The 20,400-nt window shown below is 46.5% G+C and overlaps 1 protein-coding gene across 1 annotated transcript in view; it reads right to left on the bottom strand.

The window, feature by feature from the left end:
• The window catches only part of LOC119965240 (electrogenic sodium bicarbonate cotransporter 1-like), a 133,378-nt gene that overhangs the window by 57,931 nt on the left and 55,047 nt on the right, over window positions 1–20,400 (bottom strand). Inside the window, exons 8-15 of the mRNA XM_038795713.1 lie at window positions 15,659–15,775; window positions 14,363–14,537; window positions 13,712–13,845; window positions 10,772–10,781; window positions 7,368–7,626; window positions 7,240–7,276; window positions 3,133–3,145; window positions 2,622–2,813 (exon numbers count right to left, since the gene is read on the bottom strand). Of these exons, the coding sequence (XP_038651641.1) occupies window positions 2,622–2,813; window positions 3,133–3,145; window positions 7,240–7,276; window positions 7,368–7,626; window positions 10,772–10,781; window positions 13,712–13,845; window positions 14,363–14,537; window positions 15,659–15,775 (937 nt within the window). The remainder of the gene's footprint in view (window positions 1–2,621; window positions 2,814–3,132; window positions 3,146–7,239; window positions 7,277–7,367; window positions 7,627–10,771; window positions 10,782–13,711; window positions 13,846–14,362; window positions 14,538–15,658; window positions 15,776–20,400) is intronic.

Below are 20,400 nucleotides of genomic sequence, written 5' to 3'. Positions count from 1 at the left end.
GGTGAGCACCACACAATTGCTGATGCACATCAGGTGGAGGCGGGAGCATTCAAGGAAGCCAGCAGTATGTGCGCAGGAGTTGATGGGCCAGCACTGCTGGGGTGGAAACCATAGTGGAAAGTCTGCAGCACGAGTGTCTTGAGTGGCAGTGTCCAAGGCACGACTCAGCCTGTGCTGACCATGGCCGAGGGCCTCAAAATCATGCCCCAGTCGAAGAGGGACATGTCCCAGATGCAGGTGGACATTGCCAAGGGATTTGGAGCATGGCCAAGTCACAGAGGAGCATCGCTGAGGGCAGTGACACCGTGACGCAGACAATGGGGAGGCGCTGGGAATGACGGTGCCGAATAATGCAGAATGGAGCTCACTCCAGCTGCCTCTTCATAGCATGGAGACCCCCAGGGCTCCACAGGCACCATCAGGAAGGAGGAAGAGCTGAGGCCAACCCAGGCCCTGCCACCAAGGAGCCGATGGTGGTCTGAATACCCCAGCCTAACACCGGCGCAACTCCAAGGGCAGCGGGCAGAACAGAGTGGCACAGCAACGCCAGTTTCACTAGTAGGGGAGTGAACTGCTTCTCCAAAACACAAGCTGCAGGATGACTCCGTCCTGAGAGAATGTTTGGACAGACAGGTGGCCGCTGTGCTTTGCCCTGTTATGGGGTGTTAAACATGAAAGAAAGCAGGATTTAAGGCTTCATAGACCAACCGCTACCCCATCGCAGGGGAGACCCATGACCTGGCCCCTCAAGCCCAGCAGCAGCCTCCCCAATCCCTAGCTCCCTTGGCAGTATCCTTCTCCCCAACCACCCAAACCCATGGCATCTGGACAGTGGCTGCTGTGCCCTTGTGCTGCCTGAAGGTAAATGGTAACGGGGTACTCACTTCCTTCCTTTCAGAGTCCATGGTGCCTGGTCTATGTTTGTAAGGACCAATAGTAATTGGCACCCAGCTGACACCCTGGACAGGATTTAACTAAATGGGAACAAAGTCCCATAGCGAGCGCATTTAGCCGCCTATCTCCCGGTGCTCACAAAGAACAAAGAAACAAAGAAAATTACAGCACAGGAACAGGCCCTTCGGCCCTCCCAGCCTGCGCCGATCCAGATCCTCTATCTAAAACTGTTGCCTATTTTCTAAGGATCTGTATCCTTCTGCTCCCTGCCCATTCACATGCAAAACAGTTGCATTTGCACCTGTCTCCACCTTAATGCTGGCCTGCAGAATCTATGATTTTGACCAAACCAGCCAGCTGCCTCCTTCGCCCATTTCCGACAGACAGTTGGACAAAATAATGGAAAATGGGACTGCTCAGAAGTGTCATCTTTCAGATGAGAAGTTAAACTGAGGCCCCATCTGCTCTTCCAAGGTGGAATTACAAGATCCCATGGCATTATTACGAAGATCTTGTTCTCAAGATCTTGGTTAATATTTATTGTTATGCTGTAATTTTCTAACACTATTGCGGTCTTTTGCCTAATGGTGTGAAAATCACTCCCTCCTGATGTACTAAAGAATTTGGTGAGGGAATATCTTCACGTATTTAGCAAATTTAATTCCTAGATACTCCGAGGTTTTTGGATATCCAGAGCCAGATATTAGATTTTAATTCGACAACCCTGATTTTAACTCACTCCACCATCTGATCCAACTTTTCCACTCTGTCATAACCTTAACCTGCGCTTTTGAGGGTGGAGCGTGACACCCACAGGAAAACAACAGGATCCTTTTTTAAATATGCAGATTGGGTTCAAGGACCTGATCCACTATTTAAAATGAAGACTTGAGCTGGGACTACCCAGTAGGTAGGCTTTAAAATTTGATTTTAGGTTTCTTTGTAGGCCAAGGGGGGAGAGGTGTTCCACTCTGCTGTCCCCAATCACCTTCAGGACCACTACCTCCCCCACCCCATCCCTCCCCAGTGACTGGACTAGTTCCCACAGGGCCTGGGTTGCACCCTGCTGCTGCCAAATAAATTCTCTCTTCTGCTTGTAGGCAAGGTAGTGGATCTGCCTGGGTTCAGACAGAACTCTGGAAATGTTTGTATAAAGATAGGTCAGACATTAAGATTGGCCAGGCCGATGTGTCCGAGACTCCCTGGCTGCACTGCCTCCTTCGAACATCACACACACACGCTATATGCCTCCTCTCCCTTGCACTCTATTTAAATTGCGGCCAATGAATTTTGTTTTCGCTCTCCCAACCAGCTGGTCTTGATGAAACATGAACTCTGCTATGCAGAATCTCTGCGCCTTCATTGCTAATATTAGCTTTTTGTCAGTCAAGTGACTGATGCTTAGGTATTTTTAGTTTCAGGAGCGCCAAGAGGCATATTGCTTTCAACAACATTCAACATGCATGTTCTCGCCCAGTTGCAGTGGCTTTTAATGTGGGTTCAGTGAGTGGATCATTTGCCTGGGAATTTCTATTGGCTCTCATTTTATCTCAGCACGTTGAAATGTCATCATAAATCATTGGACAATACAATATTTTGCAAAGTTCCAGAAGCTTGTCTCATTGTAAACAGACTCCCAACAAAACCTAGTGAGCAATCAAACAGCTTTGAAAATTAAGCACATTAAATTAGTCTGCCAAGAAAAAAATGCAACAGATGATACTTACTGCAGCTGGGAAGTATCTGCTTGTTTTAAAGTTCTTCAGCGACATGGAACAAACAAATGTACCAAAGAAAAGAATGAAAGAAATGAGTGCAATGTCTGGAATATAATCACAGGTTTCGCCCACAAGCTGCCCTCCAATCTTCAAACAGTCTTTCTTTGTAAGTGAAGACCAGTTGACAGAATCCATATTGGACTAAAATGAAACACAGGATTAAACAGGATTACCAAAACCTTGTGAAAACGTTTGTATATTTATCAAAATCTATAAGTTGTAAAAGAAAGAGTCCTTTAATTGTCAAAATATCCTATGTTTATATAATTGCATTTAAAATTCAGAAGAAGTTGTACATCATATATTTCTTTCCAAGGTGCTGGCAAACTACATTACCCTGAACTGGAAATACAACAAAGCTCTCAAAAACATCACAATTGGAGTTCTACTGAAGACTCTGTGAGTAAATGCAGCAACCTGTGTCAAACAGATGGTCCTAGGTTTGATTTAAGGTCAATACGGAATTCACCAATCTCATTTTTAAAAAATTAATTCTTATGAGATGTGGGCTTCGCTGGGCAGGCCAGCATTTGTTGCCCATCGCTAATTGCCCTTGAGACGATGGTAGAGAGCTGCCTTCTTGAGAACCACTGCAGCCCATGTGGTGTAGGTACACCCACTGTGCTATTAGGGAGGGTGTTTCAGGAATTTGACCCAGCGACAGTGAAGGAACTGTGATATATTTTGAAGTCAGGGCAGTGAGTGACTTGGCGGGGAACTTCCTGGTTGTGGTGTTCCCATGTATCTGCTGCCCTTGTCCTTCTAGATGGTAGTGGTTGTGGGTTTGGAAGGGGCTGCCTAAGGAGTCTTGGTGAGTTCCTGCAGTGCATCTTATAGGTGGCACACCCTGCTGCTATTGTGCATCGGTGGTGGAGGGAATGAATGTTTGTGAAAGGGGTGCCAATCAAGCGAATTGCTTTGTCCTGGATGGTGTTGAGCTTCTTGAGTGATGTTGGAGCTGCACCTATCCAGACAAATGGGGGGTATTCCATCACACACCTGGCTTGTGCCTTGTAAGTGGTGGACAGGCTTTGGGGAGTCAGGAGGTGAGTTACTAGCCACAGGATTCCTAGCCTCTGACCTGCTCTTGTAGCCACAGTGTTTATATGGCTAGTCCAGTTCAGTTTCTGGTCAATGGTAACCCCCAGGATGCTGATAGTATGGGATTCATTGATAGTAATGTGATTGAATGTCAAGGGATGATGGTTTGATTCTCTCCGATTGCAGATAGTCGTTGCCTGGCACTTATGTGGCATGAATGTTACTTGCCACTGCCAGCCCAAGCCTGGATATTGTCCAGGTCTTGCTGCATTTAGTGTCTGAGGAGTTGCGAATGGTGCTGAACATCCATACATTTGGCCTTTTGTTGGAAGGAAAGTAGTTGATTTTAAAAAAACAATGTTTTTATTGGACTTTTGCATTTTACATTCGACAATTCCTTTTCTATTTACATATTTCTAGCTTCAACGTTAAATTACGTATATCGTATCCGTAAGTCGTGCTTTACAGAAAGTAATCAGGATGCGATTCTGGTTTATACAGAAAAGGACCAAAGGAGATAAATATTACAGGAAACAAAAGGTCTTTGATAAAGCAGCTGAAGATGGTTGTGCCTAGGACACTATTGTGAAGATGTCATGGGCAATCACTCTCACCTCACCTCTGGCAGTCAGTTCTTTTGTCCATTTCTGAAATAAGGTCAGGAGCTGAGTGACCCTGGAGGAACCCAAACTGCGCGTCAGTGAGCAGGTTATTGCTGAGTAAGTTTTTAATTTAAAAAAAAATAATAATTTACCAGATGTGAGCGTCGCTGGTTAGGCCAGCATTTATTGCCCATCCCTAGTTGCCCTTCAGAAGGTGGTGGTGAGTTGTCTTAGAACATTGAACATACAGTGCAGAAGGAGTCCATTCAGCCCATCGAGTCTGCACCGACCCACTTAAGCCCTCACTTCCACCCTATCTCCGTAATCCAATAACCCTGCCTAACCTTTTGGACATCAAGGGGCAATTTATCATGGCCATTCCACCTAATCTGCATGCCTTTGAACTGTGGGAGGAAACCGGAGAAGCCGGAGGAAACCCACGCAGACACAAGGAGAACGTGCAGACTCCGCACAGACAGTGACCCAGCGGGGAATCGAACCTGGGACCCTGGCACTGTGAAGTCACAGTGTTAGCCACGTGTGCTACCGTTGCCCTTGAGGTGCAGGTACACCCACTGTGCTGTTAGGGAGGGAGTTCCAGAATGTTGTCCCAGTGACAGTGAAAGAGCGGTGATATATTTCCAAGTCAGTGAGGTGAGTGACTTGGAAGGGAACCTCCAGGTGGTGGGGTTCCTAGGTATCTGCTGCCCTTGACCTTCTAGATGGTAGTGGTTGTGGGTTTGGAAGGTGAAATGCCTCTTGATAGCACTGTTCATGACCACTTCCATCACTTTGCTGATGATGGAGAGTAGACTGATAGGGCATTAATTGGCTGGGTTGGATTTGTCCTGCTTTTTGTGTACAGGACATACCTGGGCAGGTAGATGCCAGTGTTGTAAGCTGTACTGGAACAGCTTGGCTAGGGTCGCAGCAGGTTCTGAAGCACAAGTCTTCAGTACCATTGCCAGAATATTGTCAGGGCCCATAGTCTTTGCTCTTTCTTGATATCATGTGGGTGAATCGAATTGGCTGAAAACTAACATCTGTGATGCTGGGGATCTGTGGAGGAGACCGAGACAGATCATCCACTCGGCACTTCTGGCTGAAGATTATTACAAACTCTTCAGCCTTGTCTTTTGCACTGATGTGCTGGGCTCCTCCAGCATTGCGGATGGGGTATTTGTGGAGCCTCCTCCTCCAGTGAGTTGCTTAATAGTCCACCACCTTTCATGACTGGATGTGACAGGACTGCAGAGCTTTGATCTGATCCCTTGGTGTGGAGTTGCTTAGCTCTGCCTATCACTTGCTTCTTATGTTGTTTGGCACACAAGTAGTCCTGTGTTGTATCTTCACCATGTTGACACCTCATTTTTTATCATGCCTGGTATTGCTCATGGAATGTCCTCCTGCACTCTTCATTGCACCAGGATTGATCCCCTGGCTTGGTGGTAATAATGGTAGAATAGGGTACATGCTGGGCCATGAGTTTAATTCTGCTACTGCTGATGGCCCACAGCACCACATGGCTACCCAGTCTTGAGTTGCCAGATCTGTTTGAAGTCTATCCCATTTTACACGATGGTAGTGCCACACAAAACAATGCAGGTTGTCCTCAATGTGAAGACGTAACTTCGACTCCACACGGACTGTGCGGTGGGCACTCCGACCGATACTGTCAGGGACAGATGCGCCTGTGATATACAGGCTGATGAGGCTTGGTTGATCTAGTATGTTTTTCCCTCTTGTTGGATCCCTTATGTCACCATCTGTCACAGATTCAGTCCAGCAGTTATGTTCTTTAGGACTTGGCCAACTCAGTCAGTAATGGTGCTACCGAGCCACTTTTGGTGGTGGATATTGAAGTCCCCGACCCAGAGAACATTCTGTGCCCTTGCCACCCTCAGTGCTTCCTCCAAGTGATGTTCAACATGGAGGAGTATTGATTCATCAGCTGATGGTGAATAGTATGTGGTAATCAACAGGAGGTTTCCTTGCCCATGTTTGACCTGAAGCCATGAGACTGTTGAGAACTCCCGGGGAAACTCCCTCCCAACTGTATACCACTGGGGATGGTGATAGTGGTGTCTGGGGTATATGCCAGGCCATGATTGTGGCTGAGTTAACTTCTGTTGCTGATGACCCACAGCGCCTCATGGAGGCTTGTTATCTGAAAGGTATGATTACGTGAGTGTGACTATGTCAAGCTGTTGCTCTCCCAGTTTTGGCACAAGCCCCCAGATATTCGTAAGGAGGACTTTGTTGGGTTGACAGGACTGAGTCTGTCATTTCCAGTGCCGAGGTCGATATGGTTTCCTTCCTTTTTATTGAATTTGTAGTGGTCTGATACAATTGAGTGGCTTGCTGGGCCATTTCAGAGGCCATTTAAGAGTCAACAACATTGCTGTGGGTCTTGAGTCACATGTAGGCCAGACCAGGTGTGGATATTAGTGAACTAGCTCAGTTTTTAATGACAATTCATAATGGTTTCATGGTTATCACCGCACCATGGGGGTCTTATTTTGCGTAGTAACCTTTGATGTGCCATCTTGTCAGATGCCTTCTGGAAATCTAGGTACAACACATCCACTGGTTCCTCTTTTATCCACATTTCTTGTTACTTTCTCAAAAGGACTTCAATAAATTAGTCAAATATGATTTCCGTTTCACAAAAACACGTTGACTTTGCCAGATTGCATTGAGATTTTCTAACTACCTCACTATAACCTCCTTAATAGTAAATTCGATAATAGCAATAACTCAATGATAATAATAATAACAGTGAAATTGTACCTCACATTCATCAACACCTTCAAGGAGAGATAGGAGAAAATTGGAACAAAGTATTATTTTGGAACATATAAAATTTCTAGCTGGAGCCAAAACTTACAGCTGTATTATAGGTGACTGTGCCAAGTTTAAAATACGCTTCAGTTGTTTTGTTAAACAGACTTGTAACATTATCTGAAGAAAAAAAACAATAAAGTGAAATTCAATGTATAAATTAAATCTCCTTTGCTTAAAATTGTGTTTTTAAATATTGACAATTTCTTACCCGTGGGTGGGGAACAGGAACAATGATAGAGAGTAACACGGTTGTTGTTGTAACCAGAATTGATTGGATAATTCTCAGCCAATTGAAACATTTTCTGAAAAGCATCGTGGATGAAAATGAAGCTGATAAGAGTGCAGAAACCTTCCTCAGTGAAACGTGTAAAATACTGGATCAGGTAGCTGGCCTCTGTGGCAACCAGAATGAGACAAAAGAATGCTGTCCATATTCCAATCCAAAGGCGAAATTCCAAATAGTCAAGCTGGTAATCGCTGTGAATGTATATTTAAAAAATAAAGAATGATATTGATCGAGCAATTAATAAAATGCAACAATATTTCCAACAACTACAGCTTCAAACAGCTTCAGTTTCTATGGGGGAGATCTTCCGGCTGTTCACGCTGGCTGGATTGTCTGGTCCCATCGATGGCGCACCATCACCGGGGAGGGGGGGGTCGGTTAGCTCAGTTGGCTGGATAGTTAGTTTGTGATGTGGCACAATGCCAACAGTGCAGGTTCAATTCCCCATACTTGCTGAGGTTATTCGTGAAGGCCCTGCCTTCTCAACCTTGCCCCTTGCCTGTGTTGTGGAGCCCCTCAGGTTAAATCACCATCAGTCGTTGGTTAGCCCTGCTGTCTCACGGCGCCGAGGTCCCAGGTTCGATCCCGGCTCTGGGTCATTGTCCGTGTGGAGTTTGCACATTCTCCCTGTGTTTGGTGAGTTTCGGCCCCACAACCCAAAGATGTACAGGCTAGGTGGATTGGCCACGCTAAATTGCCCCTTAATTGGATAAAATTGGGTCCTCTACAACTTTTTTTGTTAAATCACCACCAGTCAGCTCTCGAAGGGACGTGCAGCCCCATGGTCCTCTGGGACTGTGGTGACATTTACATTTATTGCTTGTTTATATATGGAGGGCTTATCTGCTGTGAGACTGTACCCATAGGATCGATGGGATGAAATTCAAATAAGGTCACAACTTCTTCCCCTCATCATGGGCCGGGCAACTCACGATACGCCGCCCTGGCACCCCCCGCGATTCTCCCACACCCCGCTCAGAGAATCGCCGCTTGCCGTTTTTCACGGCGATCGGCGATTCTCCGGCCCGGATGGGCCGAGCGGCCTGACGTTCCCGACCGGTTCACGCCGGCGGCAACCACACCTGGGGCGCCATTCTCCCCTACCCGGCGTGACGGAGGGCCCCAGAGTAGGGGAGTGGCGCCAACCACTCAGGGGTCTTGCCTCCCCAAAGGTGGGGAATTCTCCCCATCTTTGGGGGCCAGCCCCGCGCCGGAGTGGTTGGCACCGGAAGACTGGCGCAAAAAACCGGCGCCCCCGGCAGCGGGGCTGGCAGAAAGGCTTTCGGCGGTCGGCGCATGCGCGATGTGGGGTTCTCTTCCGCTTCCGCCATGGCGGAGGCCGTGGTGGCCGCAGAGGAGAAATAGTGCAGCCAGGGCACTGGCCCGGAGTCTGAGCGGGGGGCCCCGATCGCGGGCCAGACCACCGTGGGGGCACCCCCTGGGGTTCGATCGACCCCGCCCCCCCCCAGGACCCCGGGGCCCGCTCGCGCCACTGACCCCGCTGTTCCAGAGGTGGTTCAAACCTCGGCGGCAGGAGAGGCCTCCCAGCGGCGGGACTTCGGCCCATCCGGGCCGGAGAATCACCGCAGGGGCCTCTCCGATCGGAGTGGCGAGATTCCCGCCACTGCCACTTCCCGGGTGGCGGAGAATCTCTGCCACGGCGGGGGCGGGATTTTCGGCAGCCCCAGGTGATTCTTCGACCTTGCTGGTGGTTGGAGAATTTTGCCCCAGGTCGCTGCCGTCGTGAACATGGCGCCAAAGTTTTGTTTGTGGCTTGTGGGGGGCGGAGAGGGGAGTGAGCACCACGGCCGTGCTCGGGAGGGGACTGGCCCGGGATCAGTGCCCACCGATCGTCGGGCCGGCGTCTCCAAGGGACGCACTCTTTCCCCTCCTCCGCCCCGCAAGATCAAGCCGCCATGTCTTGTGGGGAAGACAGCAACCGCGCATGCATGGGTTGGAGCTGGCCAACCTGCACATGCGCGCTGACGCCACTTAGGCACCGCCGTCGCATCATTCTCGGCCCGCCGCCTTGTTGCAAGCGTCAAGGCCCGGCGGCCGAGATTTACGGAGCGCCGCTCTTAGCCACCTGGGGGGGGTTGAATAGGGTGCAAGGAGCGGCCTCCGAGGCCGTCATGAAACTCGGCCGAGTTCACAACGGCCTTCCCGATGCCGCGCAGGAGCGGAGAATCCCGCCCCATATTTATCTTTCCATTGTGAAAGTTGGCCTGGTGCATAATGGGCAGCTGATCTGCTCCTATCCATTTCGTGCCTCCACAAAACTGGAATTTCACCACAAATTATTTCAAGGATCCCACTAAAATGTATTTGTTGTTTCACAGAGACCATCAGTATGTGTTGGGGCATCACAAAAATAAAATGAGCTAATTTTAGGAACATTTCTTCAAAAATATGTTTTACATTAATTGAGAGGGGAGAAAGAAAAATAGTAAGTAAAGGAATTCTAGGTAAATATTTTTAAAGCCAAATGTTTGCTGCATCGAGTCTTGAAACATTCCCTGAAACACCTGTCTGCCCCTTTTTTTGTACGGGGAGTTGGCTAAAAAATAAATTTTTCCAATATCCATTGTGGTTTATTAATTCTGGACAGGTGTTTAGTCAGGAAAATATCAACAAACGGGTACAAAATCTCAAAAGAAAAATACTTGAATTCAAAAAATTCCTTTGTATTTTTAAGACCCTTTAAAGAACAGACCTAGAGTTCCCCCAATGGTTCAACTGGATGAGGATATTCCAAAATTCCGTGGACACAGGAGAGGTTCTAGAGGATTGGAAAAATGCTAACGTAACACCCTTATTCAAAAAGGGAAGCAGGCAGAATGTGGGGAAGTGGGAAATTATAGACCAGTTAGTTTAACATCTGTTTAACATCTGTTGTTGGAAAATTGTTAGAATTATCAAAGACGTAATATCAGGACATTTAGAGAGCCAAAGTGCTATCCATCAGAGTCGACATGGTTTCATGAAGGGCAAATCATGTTTGACTAATTTGCTTGAGTTCTGAAGATGCAACAAGCAAAGTGAATAATGGGGAACCTGCAGATGTAGTGTATCTGGACTTCCGAAAGGCGTTTGATAAGGTGCCACACAGAAGATTCATTCACAAGGTGAGATCATCTGGGATTAGGGGCAATTTATTAGCTGGATAGAAGACTGGCTGACGGATAGGAGACAGAGGGCACGATTCTCCGCTCCCCACGCTGGGTGGGGGAATCGCGGGAGGGCTGGGCGACTCATGCCACGCCGCCCTGGCACCCCCCGTGATTCTCCCGCTTGGATAATCGGCGCTCGCCGTTTTTCACGGCGACTGCCGATTCTCTGGCCCGCATGGGCCGAGTGGCCTGACGTTCCCGACTGGTTCATGCCGGCGGCAACCACACCTGGTCGCTGCCGTCGTGAACATGGCGCCAAAGTTTTGATTGTGGCTTGTGGGGGGCGGAGAGGGGAGTGAGCACCACGGCCGTGCTCGGGAGGGGACTGGCCCGCAATTGGTGCCCACCGATCGTCGGGCCGGCATCTCCAAGAGACACACTCTTTCCCCTCCGCCGCCCCACAAGATCAAGCCGCCATGTCTTGCGGGGCAGTGGAGGGGAAGACGGCAACCGCCCATGCGCGGGTTGGAGCCGGCCATCCTGCGCGTGCGTGGCTGACGTCAAGGCCCGACAGTAGAGATTTACGGAGCGCCGCTCCTAGCCCCCTGGAGGGGGTGAATAGGGTGCGAGGAGCGGCCTCCGAGGCCGTCGTGAAACTCGGCCGAGTTCACGACGGCCTTCCCGATGCTGCGCGGGAGCAGAGAATTCCGCCCAGAGAGTCGGAATAAATATGTCTTTTACTGGACGGCAAGATGTAACTAATGGGGTGCCACAGGGTTCTGTCCTTGGGCTCCAGCTATTTACAATCTATATTAACGACATAGATACAGGGACAGAAGGTTCTATAGCTAAATATAGGTGGGATAGTAATTTGCAATGAGGAAATAAGAACCTTAGAAATGGATACAGATAGGTTAGGAGAATGGGTCAAAATGTGGCAGATGGAGTTTAACGTGGATAAGTGTGAGGCCATGTATTTTGGTTGAAAAAGTGGAAAGACAACTTATTACCTAAACGGGGAGAGACTTCGGGGTGCTCTGATGCAGAGGGATCTGGGTGTCCTTGTGCATGAGTCACAGAAAATGAGCGTGCTGGTGCAACAGATAATAAGGAAAGCAAATGGAATGTTGGCATTTATAGCAAAAGGAATTGAGTATAAAGGTAAGGAAGTGTTGTTGCAACTATACAAAGCATTGGTAACACCACACCTGGAGTATTGACACCAGTTTTGATCCCCTTATTTGAGGAAAGATGTAGTGGCATTGGAGGCAGTTCAAAGGAGGTTCACTCGATTGATTCCAGCGATGAGGGGTTTGTCGTATGAGGAGAGATTGAATAGTTTAGACCGATACTCTCTAGCATTTAGACGAATGCGGGAAGATCTAATTGAGCTTTACAAGATGCTAAAGGGCATGGCTAAAGTAGACGTGGAGCAGATGATTCCTCTTGCGGGGCATTCTAAAACGAGAGGTCATAATCTTAGAATAAGAGACAGCAAATTTAAAACAGATTTGAGGAAAAACTACTTCTCCCAAAGGGTTGTGAATCTGTGGAATTCGCTACCCCAGAGTGCGGTGGATGCAGGGTCAGTAAGTAAATTTAAGGAGGAGTTAGACAGATTTTTAATTGGTAGTGGGTTGAAGGGTTATGGAGAACGGGTAGGAAGGTGGAGTTGAGGACAGGATGGGATCAGCCATGATCACATTGAGGGTGTTAGGTTCGGGAGGCTAAATTGCCTACTCCTGCTCCTAGGTCATGTGTTCTAGGGAGGAGATGCTCTGGCTGATTTCGCAATCCAGCTCTTGGTCTGTAACATTGTAGGTAACAGAGAGGGAACATATCAGCCATAATTGAATGGCAGAGCAGACTCAATGGGCCGAATGGTGAAATTCAATGTAAACAACCAAGTATGAAGGGATAACAGAAGGCACACTGCAATGGTGAAACCACACCCCAATAAAACTTCAAGGGGATTGAAATGCTTCTCCAAGACACAAACTGAAGAATGGCTCTATCCTGAGAGAGAGTTTTAGGACAGACAGGCTGCAGCTGTTCTTTTCCCTGATATGGGGTGCATCCCGGGGAGGACCTCTGACTTGGCCTCCTCCAACCCAGCAGGAGCCCCTCGAACCCCATCTCCCTTGAATGAACACCCCTCCGACATCTGGCCAGCTACTGCTGTGCTCCCAGGAGGTAAGTGGAGAAGGGTACCCATCTCCTTGCTCCCAATCAGAGACCATGGTCCATGGTCCCCTCTTTTAAGGACTAGTAATGATTTGCACCTGGCGGGTGGGGAGCATACCGAGAGGCTGATGTACTTGACTTCAATCTCACTAATGAATTTTAAATGAGTGCAATAGCTCTGATCAGATTCTTGCCCTTTTTGGATTAGATCCTGATGACACCTGCTGGAGCGGGTCAGGAGCATCGGAAATCGTTTGGCACTCTGCACAAATCCCATTTCGGGTCTCTCCCAGAATTCTCCTGAAATAGCGGGATTTGCGCTGTGCGGAATGCACCTATAATGCGGAGGGAAGAAAACACGGAAATCTGCTTTTCACCTTGAGGTACCCTCTCAACAACTTCAAAAGCTTTTATAATAAAGTGTGACCACAGCTGCCGGGTCACCGTCGTGGAGAGAGAACACCCCCACCCATGACCAGGCAGGCAGGGCGAGCTGCAGAGTCTGTCTGGCGCACTGGCCCCCAGTCAGCTGATTTAGTTCCTGACTCCTTGGGAGTTCGTAGGTCGATGAGAATGTCAGCATCAGACAACTGACATTTACTCACCCTAATTGGCTTCCTACCACTTGAGGGTCAGGCCGGGTTGCCGATCTGACCCCAAACTCGCCTCTGGGAAAATGGTTCAGCAGAGGGATGGTGCTGATGAACTGGGTCATTGGCGCAAATTTTCACACCCACCTGTCTCTGTACTGGGGGTAAATATTCTGCCCACAGTTTCCATACTAAGCTCATTCTCTTACACAAGCCAGTGAGTCAGTGTACCCAATAGAAAGTGACCATTGATTGCTTTACGACCATTATTATGACACATTCACAATAAGAATAAAGAAAGTCAATATACTTCAGCAAATATAAAACTCCAATATCAAATTGATATTGAAACTTAAGTAATGTTCAACCACAATTATCGTACCTGCTAATGTTGAAGAGCAGTCGCTCAAATACCAAAACAGGACCAGTGCTACCAAGAACAGTTAACGGCTGGCCAGAAAAGAGGCAGAAAACCGCTCCGGCAATAGCTGTTCCAAGGAAGCTCTCGATAATTCCCTGGAATATATATAGGAACAAAAAGCACTGATCATTATGATGCTAAACTGATTTTGTTTTTCTTTAACAATACAGTCATGGAAGAGAAAAAGTAAGAAACGGCAGAAAGAAGCAAAAGATCAGAGAGTAACAGACAAAGAGGAGAAGAATGAAACAGAAAATCAGAAAAGAGCAAATAAAGTAAGAGCGAGGAAAGAAAATGGGAAAAAAAAATGAAACAACATAAGAGTGAACAGCAAGTTATAAATATTGTAGTATAACCTGAAGTTTAAAAATATTCTCATAAGTACAGAACATGTACAGAAACAAAAATAGAAAGTAGAAACCAGTGTAATTATTTTTACTTTTGGTGAGACAAGCTGACTATGCACCCAGGGTAAAGAGCATTATAACATATAATTACCGGGACTAAACTAATCTTTTGTTGTGCAGGCGCTGTGGACTAATATGCAAGATGAAAAGTATAATGATGTAACACTATTAAAATAAATTGCACCCAAGTAAGTTGAATACAAACCTGCATGTTGTCAGTTGCATCACCCAAGATGCCCCCAAATGTAATTGCATTTGTTACACTGGCCAAATAGATGAATAGGACAGCTGAAAGACACTGAAGGTTCAGCGCATCATAAAAGTCACTGGCAAACCAAGGTGCTTTTCTTTTGATGTCATTGATCAATCCTCCAAATAACCTAGAGATGGGACAAAACATAGGTTTTTTTATGAACCTATTGCAACATATATTTCACTGGTTTACATTATCAGAATAATTTTCTGCTCCTGGGTTTAATTTTAAGGTAATACCCCAGTTCTGTACAATGAATGTCACGGTGGTTAGCACTGTTGCTTCACAGCACCAGGGTCCCAGTATGATTCCCGCTTGGGTCACTGTCTGTGCGGGGTCTGCATGTTCTCCCTGTGTCTGCGTGGGTTTCCTCCGGTTTCCTCCCACAAGTCCTGATAGATGTGCTGTTAGGTGAATTGGACATTTTGAATTCTCTTTCCGTGTACCCGAACAGGCGCTGGAGTGTGGCGACTAGGGGATTTTCACAGTAACTTCATTGCAGTGTTAATGTAAGCCTACTTGTGACAATAATAAAGATTATTATTATTAAATGGTAACTGCACTGTTCAATTTGAAATTGAACAGGAAGCTCCGAGCTTCAATTTTTGACCTGTGCTAAATTCTCAGCTGAGAGAGGCGGCACAGTGGTTACCACTGCTGCCTCATAGCACCAGAGTCCTGGGTTCAATTCCAGCCTTGGGTGACTGTGTGGAGTTTGTACTTTCTGTCCCTGTCTGCGTGGGTTTCCTCTGGGTGCTCCGGTTTCTCTCAGTCCAAAAAAGTGCAGGTTAGGTGGATTGGCCATGTTAAATTTCCCCTTAGTGTCCAAAGATATATAGGTTAGTTGGGTGGGGGGGGGGGGGGGGGGGGGGGGGGTCCTAAGTAGGATGCTCTTTCAGAGGGTCGGTGCAGACTCGATGGGCCGAATGGCCTCCATCTGTACTGTAGGAATTCTATGGTTCTATATGTTTCTTCATATGATTATTTAAAATATATATATGTTAGTCATAAAATTTGTAAAAGCACAACTTTGGCAAGTTGACAATACATCAAGTGCAATAAAGTTATATTTTGTTCTGCAAAGTACAAGTCACCAGGTTGCCTAACTGCATTTATAATTACAGATTATAAATACACAATATACATTTCATGTCAAACATTGTCTGCTACCTGCAGCCCCTGTGGTTTTATACGGGTCCCAGTCCCTTGGTGTTGTAAATAAGCCAAAAGCAGTATGTAGATACTCACTTTCCTGTTCTTTTCAAATCTTCAGCAACATGCAGACTACTCCCATATCTTTCTTCATGATGAATATGACTTCCTTTATGCATGTGAACTTTAAAACTATGAGAATACGCAGATTTTCTACAAGATAAAATATTAATGGGAATTCTTTTAAAACTGAAATGTAACTTGTGTTATGGTAATGTTGCATGCAAATTATTATACAATCAAACTGAACTGAGAACAATTTATTTCTGTAATATATTCCAACCATATAATGACAGAAAAGTGACTAATATTAAAATACTATCTGCATAAGACTTCTTCTATAGGAGGTCACATTACAAGACACCAACAGTAAATGCTATTTGTGTAGTCGTATATATGCCAATATGGGAGTGATTGAGAAGTGGGATCAAATACAAAAATATACAAATAAGTTAAGAAAGTGAATTGAGGGATGGCAAAATTGTAATTCATGAGGGCAGCAACAAAAACTTGCCATTTGTGCGATAAATTGTCAGAAGACTCTTCCCAGGAGCATTATTAAACAATCCGACACCAAGATACAAGAGGAGAGATGAGGGCAAATGACAAACAGCTTGGGCAGAGAAGTAAGTTTGAAGGAGCAACTTAAAGGAGACGAAAGAGGTAGAGAGGTTTTATGAGGGAATCCCAAAGCTTAGGGTCTGCTAGACTTCTCCTTGGCACATTTGTGTAATCAATAAGGCTTAAGTTATCAAATTGTAGGGACGGCGCCGTGGCACAGTGGTTAGCACTGCTGCTTCACGGTGCTGAGGACTGGGCTCAATCCCGGCCCCGGGTCACTGTCCATGTGGAGCTTGCACATTTTCCCCATGTCTGCACAGGTCTCAACCCCAAAGGATGTGCAGGGTAGGTGGATTGGCCACACTAAACTGCCCTTAATTGGAAAAAAATAATTGGGTACTCTACATTTTTTAAAAAAGTTATCAAAATTTAATTTACATAAGCTTAGCGATGAAACATCTTAATTTATATACAATATTGGGATGTTAAGAAAGTCTCAAAGTTGGTATTCCTTTAAGTGACAAAATACTGTAATGTAGCTTTAAGAAACAAAACATGGAGTGATAGCTGGGACACATTTTGCATTTTTGGGCTCCAGTGAGTTCAGCATTAGCAGTAAACAGATGCCAAGATTGCAATGCTGCCAGGTTAGAAGGGTGGTCTGATGATGGTTCTCCAGTAAAAAGGGTACAAGTTAAAGTTAGATTGCTGTGGGAAAGTCAGGAGTACTCCTCTCATTGATCAAGAATTGTAACTATTTGGTTATAAGTTTGTTGTGTTATGTTACAAGCTGCTACTTGATGTAGGCTTTGCTGAAGGATGCTCCAGACTCTGAGATAAGTTCAACGTATTTATTGAGCGATAAACAATGCTCCTAAATGAGTTCGACACCCTGCTAACCTGGCAGGGCAGCACGGTAGTATTGTGGATAGCATAATGGCTTCACAGCTCCAGGGTCCCAGGTTCGATTCCTGCTTGGGTCACTGTCTGTGCGGAGTCTGCACATCCTCCCCGTGTGTGCGTGGGTTTCCTCCGGGTGCTCCGGTTTCCTCCCACAGTCCAAAGATGTGCAGGTTAGGTGGATTGGCCATGATAAATTGCCCTTAGTGTCCAAAATTGCCCTTAGTGTTGGGTGGGGTTACTGGGTTATTGGGATAGGGTGGAGGTGTTGAACTTGGGTAGGGTGCTCTTTCCAAGAGCCGGTGCAGACTCGATGGGCCGAATGGCCTCCTTCTGCACTGTAAATTCTATGTTCTATGTTCTATGTAATCTGACTCTAGTAACTCAGTCGACTCTGCTAACTATACAAGCTTGCTCTAGACCACGTGCTAGGGTGTGATGTTGCTGTTAATCAACCCTGTCATGCTCTCTAGGTTTCTGCCGGTGGAAGAGGCAGAGCCTGTGTCCCTTGTCCTTTTTATAGTGATTGTGTAGTGCCCCCTTGTGGTAATGCCACCTCTGGGTGTCCTGATTACCCGTTGGTTGTGTCCTGTTCTGATGACCCATTGGTTGCGTGTCGGCATATCATGACAAAGTTGTTGCAGGTGCACAAATTGGGCTGGATGTTGCAAAAGCTGTCTGCAAAAAAAAGGTATAAAAAAATAGAGAAGCAACACTAGGGTTTGCAATCGTCAGGGGATACTATTTGTCTCAGGACACTTGCTTGGTACATTATTGGGAAGGAAAGTGAAGGGTTAAGAGGAGAACACTTGCTCAGAAGTTAGCATTTTTGCAAGACATTGCTAGTTGATGGGTTGTGGGTTGCCATAAGAACCTAGAAGTGAGCACAGTGGGTAGCACAGCTCCAGGGTCCCAGGTTCGATTCCCGGCTTGGGTCACTGTCTGTGCAGAGTCTGCACAGTCTCCTTGTGTATGCGTGGGTTTTCTCCAGGTGCTCCGGTTTCCTCCCACAAGCCTCGAAAGACACACTGTTAGGTAATTTGGGCATTCTGAATTCTCCCTCTGTGTACCTGAACAGGCACTGGAATGTGGTGACTAGGGGCTTTTCACAATAACTTCATTTCAGTATTAATGTATGCCTACTTATGGCAATAAAGATTATTATTATTAAGTGATTAAGGTAATTGTCACAGGTTGGGGATTGCAAACAGAATCCAGATCAGTGTTAGAATCAAGCATTCGGCTAAAGTTAATTCCTTAAGAGAAATTGAATAGTCTTTTTATGAAAACTATCACTGACAGAGAGAGAGAGAAGGATCCATTTGGGTTGAGGTCTTAAAGGAGTTTGTATGTTAGGATTATGTTGATGAAATTCAAATCTTGAAGGATGTTGTGAGTCAAGACGCCAGGTTCAATTAACTAAGAAAAGGTCTCTGAAGTCCCGGGTCATCCATAAAAAGATGACCAACATGCGTTGACTTTGTGGACAGTGCCATGCCTCAATTGGTGAAATGTTTTTTTTTGGGTTTTTTTTTTGTTTTTTTAAAATAATTTTTATTGAAAAATTTTGATTTTATACAACATTGACGCACCTTAGTAAAATACAGAAAATAACAATAATATTAACAATCATATACATTCGCCCCATCCCCATGAACAACCCAGCATTTTAACAACGCAAATTAACACACTATAAGGAAGTCCAGAAAAGGCTGCCATCGTTTATAGAACCCTTGTATTGATCCTCTCAGGGCAAATTTGACCTTTTCCAATTTTATAAATCCCGCCATGTCACTGATCCAGGTCTCCACGCTTGGGGGCCTTGCATCCTTCCATTGTAACAGAATCCTTCGACGGGCTACTAGGGACGCAAAGGCCAGGACACCGGCCTCTTTCGCCTCCTGCACTCCCGGCTCTACCGCAACTCCAAAAATCGCGAGTCCCCACCCTGGTTTGACCCTGGATCCAACCACCCTCGACACCGTCCCCGCCACCCCCTTCCAGAATTCCTCCAGTGCCGGGCATGCCCAGAACATATGGGCGTGGTTCGCTAAACTCCCCGAACATCTGGTGCACCTGTCCTCACCCTCAAAGAACCTACTCATCCTAGTCCCGGACATGTGGGCCCGGTGCAGCACCTTAAATTGGATGAGACTAAGCCTCGCACATGAGGAGGAAGAGTTGACTCTCTCCAAGGCCTCCGCCCAAGTCCCGTCCTCTATCTGCTCCCCGAGTTCCTCCTCCCATTTAGCCTTCAGCTCCTCCACTGACGTCTCCTCCACCTCCTGCATTACCTTATAGATGTCAGACACCTTCCTCTCTCCTACCCACACCCCCGAAAGCACTCTGTCCATCGTCCCCCGCGAGGGCAGCAACGGGAATCCCTCTACCTGTCGCCTAGCAAACGCCTTTACCTGCAGGTATCTGAACATGTTCCCTTGGGGAAGGCCAAATTTATCTTCCAGTTCCCCAAGGCCCGCAAACCTCCCGCCAATAAACAGGTCCCTCAATTTGCTGATGCCCGCCCTTTGCCACCCCCTGAATCCCCCATCCGTGTTCCCCGGGATGAACCGATGGTTGTCACCCAGTGGAGCCTCCATCGAGCCCCCTGTTTCCCCCCGATGCCGTCTCCAATTGGTGAAATGTTAAGTATCAATCTTTATTGTCCAATGAACCTTGTTATCATGGGATTGTCCTTTTTGCCAATAAGTTTATTCTCAACAAGAAGGTTTTTACTCTGGGGTTTAGCATCGAGTCCAAAAACCCTACAGACTTAAGCAGCTAAGTCATGGCCAGCAAGGGTGGATTGATGAAAATCAATTAATCTTCAACGAAGTAGTGAGTCTCCAGGAAGTCACAAGGAAGTTGTGGTCTCTGGAGCTGGTGAAGTTTAGAGATGGAAGGAGGAAGGTCAGAATAGATTTGAAAAAGAAATGGGAATTTTAAATCAAGGCATTGCTGAGTAAGTCAGTGTAGGTCAGCAAGCATTGGGTGATTGATGAACGAGACATAGTGAGAGTTAGGATATAGCCACAGAGTTTTACATGGAGCTCAAGTTTAAAGAGGGTGAGATAAGGCAAGGTCAAAGGTAGGAGATGCTATGGAGTTGGCGAGGATGTAAGGAATCTTACCTCGAGGTTAAATAGGACAACAGTCTGATAGAACCTCAGACTGTGGCCAGGCAGCTGGAGTCAAATGCTAATAAGGAATGGAGTTGGTGGCGGGACCAAAGACAATAATCTTTTTGCAATATTTAATTGGGAGAAATATTTGGTCATCTAATACTCAATGTTAGGCGAGAAGCCTGACAAATCAAA

Source organism: Scyliorhinus canicula, chromosome 4 (genome assembly GCF_902713615.1).
Source record: "Scyliorhinus canicula chromosome 4, sScyCan1.1, whole genome shotgun sequence".
NCBI classification, from domain to species: Eukaryota; Metazoa; Chordata; class Chondrichthyes; order Carcharhiniformes; family Scyliorhinidae; genus Scyliorhinus; species Scyliorhinus canicula.
Note: the sequence above shows the minus strand (reverse complement) of the source record. Positions and strands in the feature narration are given on the sequence as shown.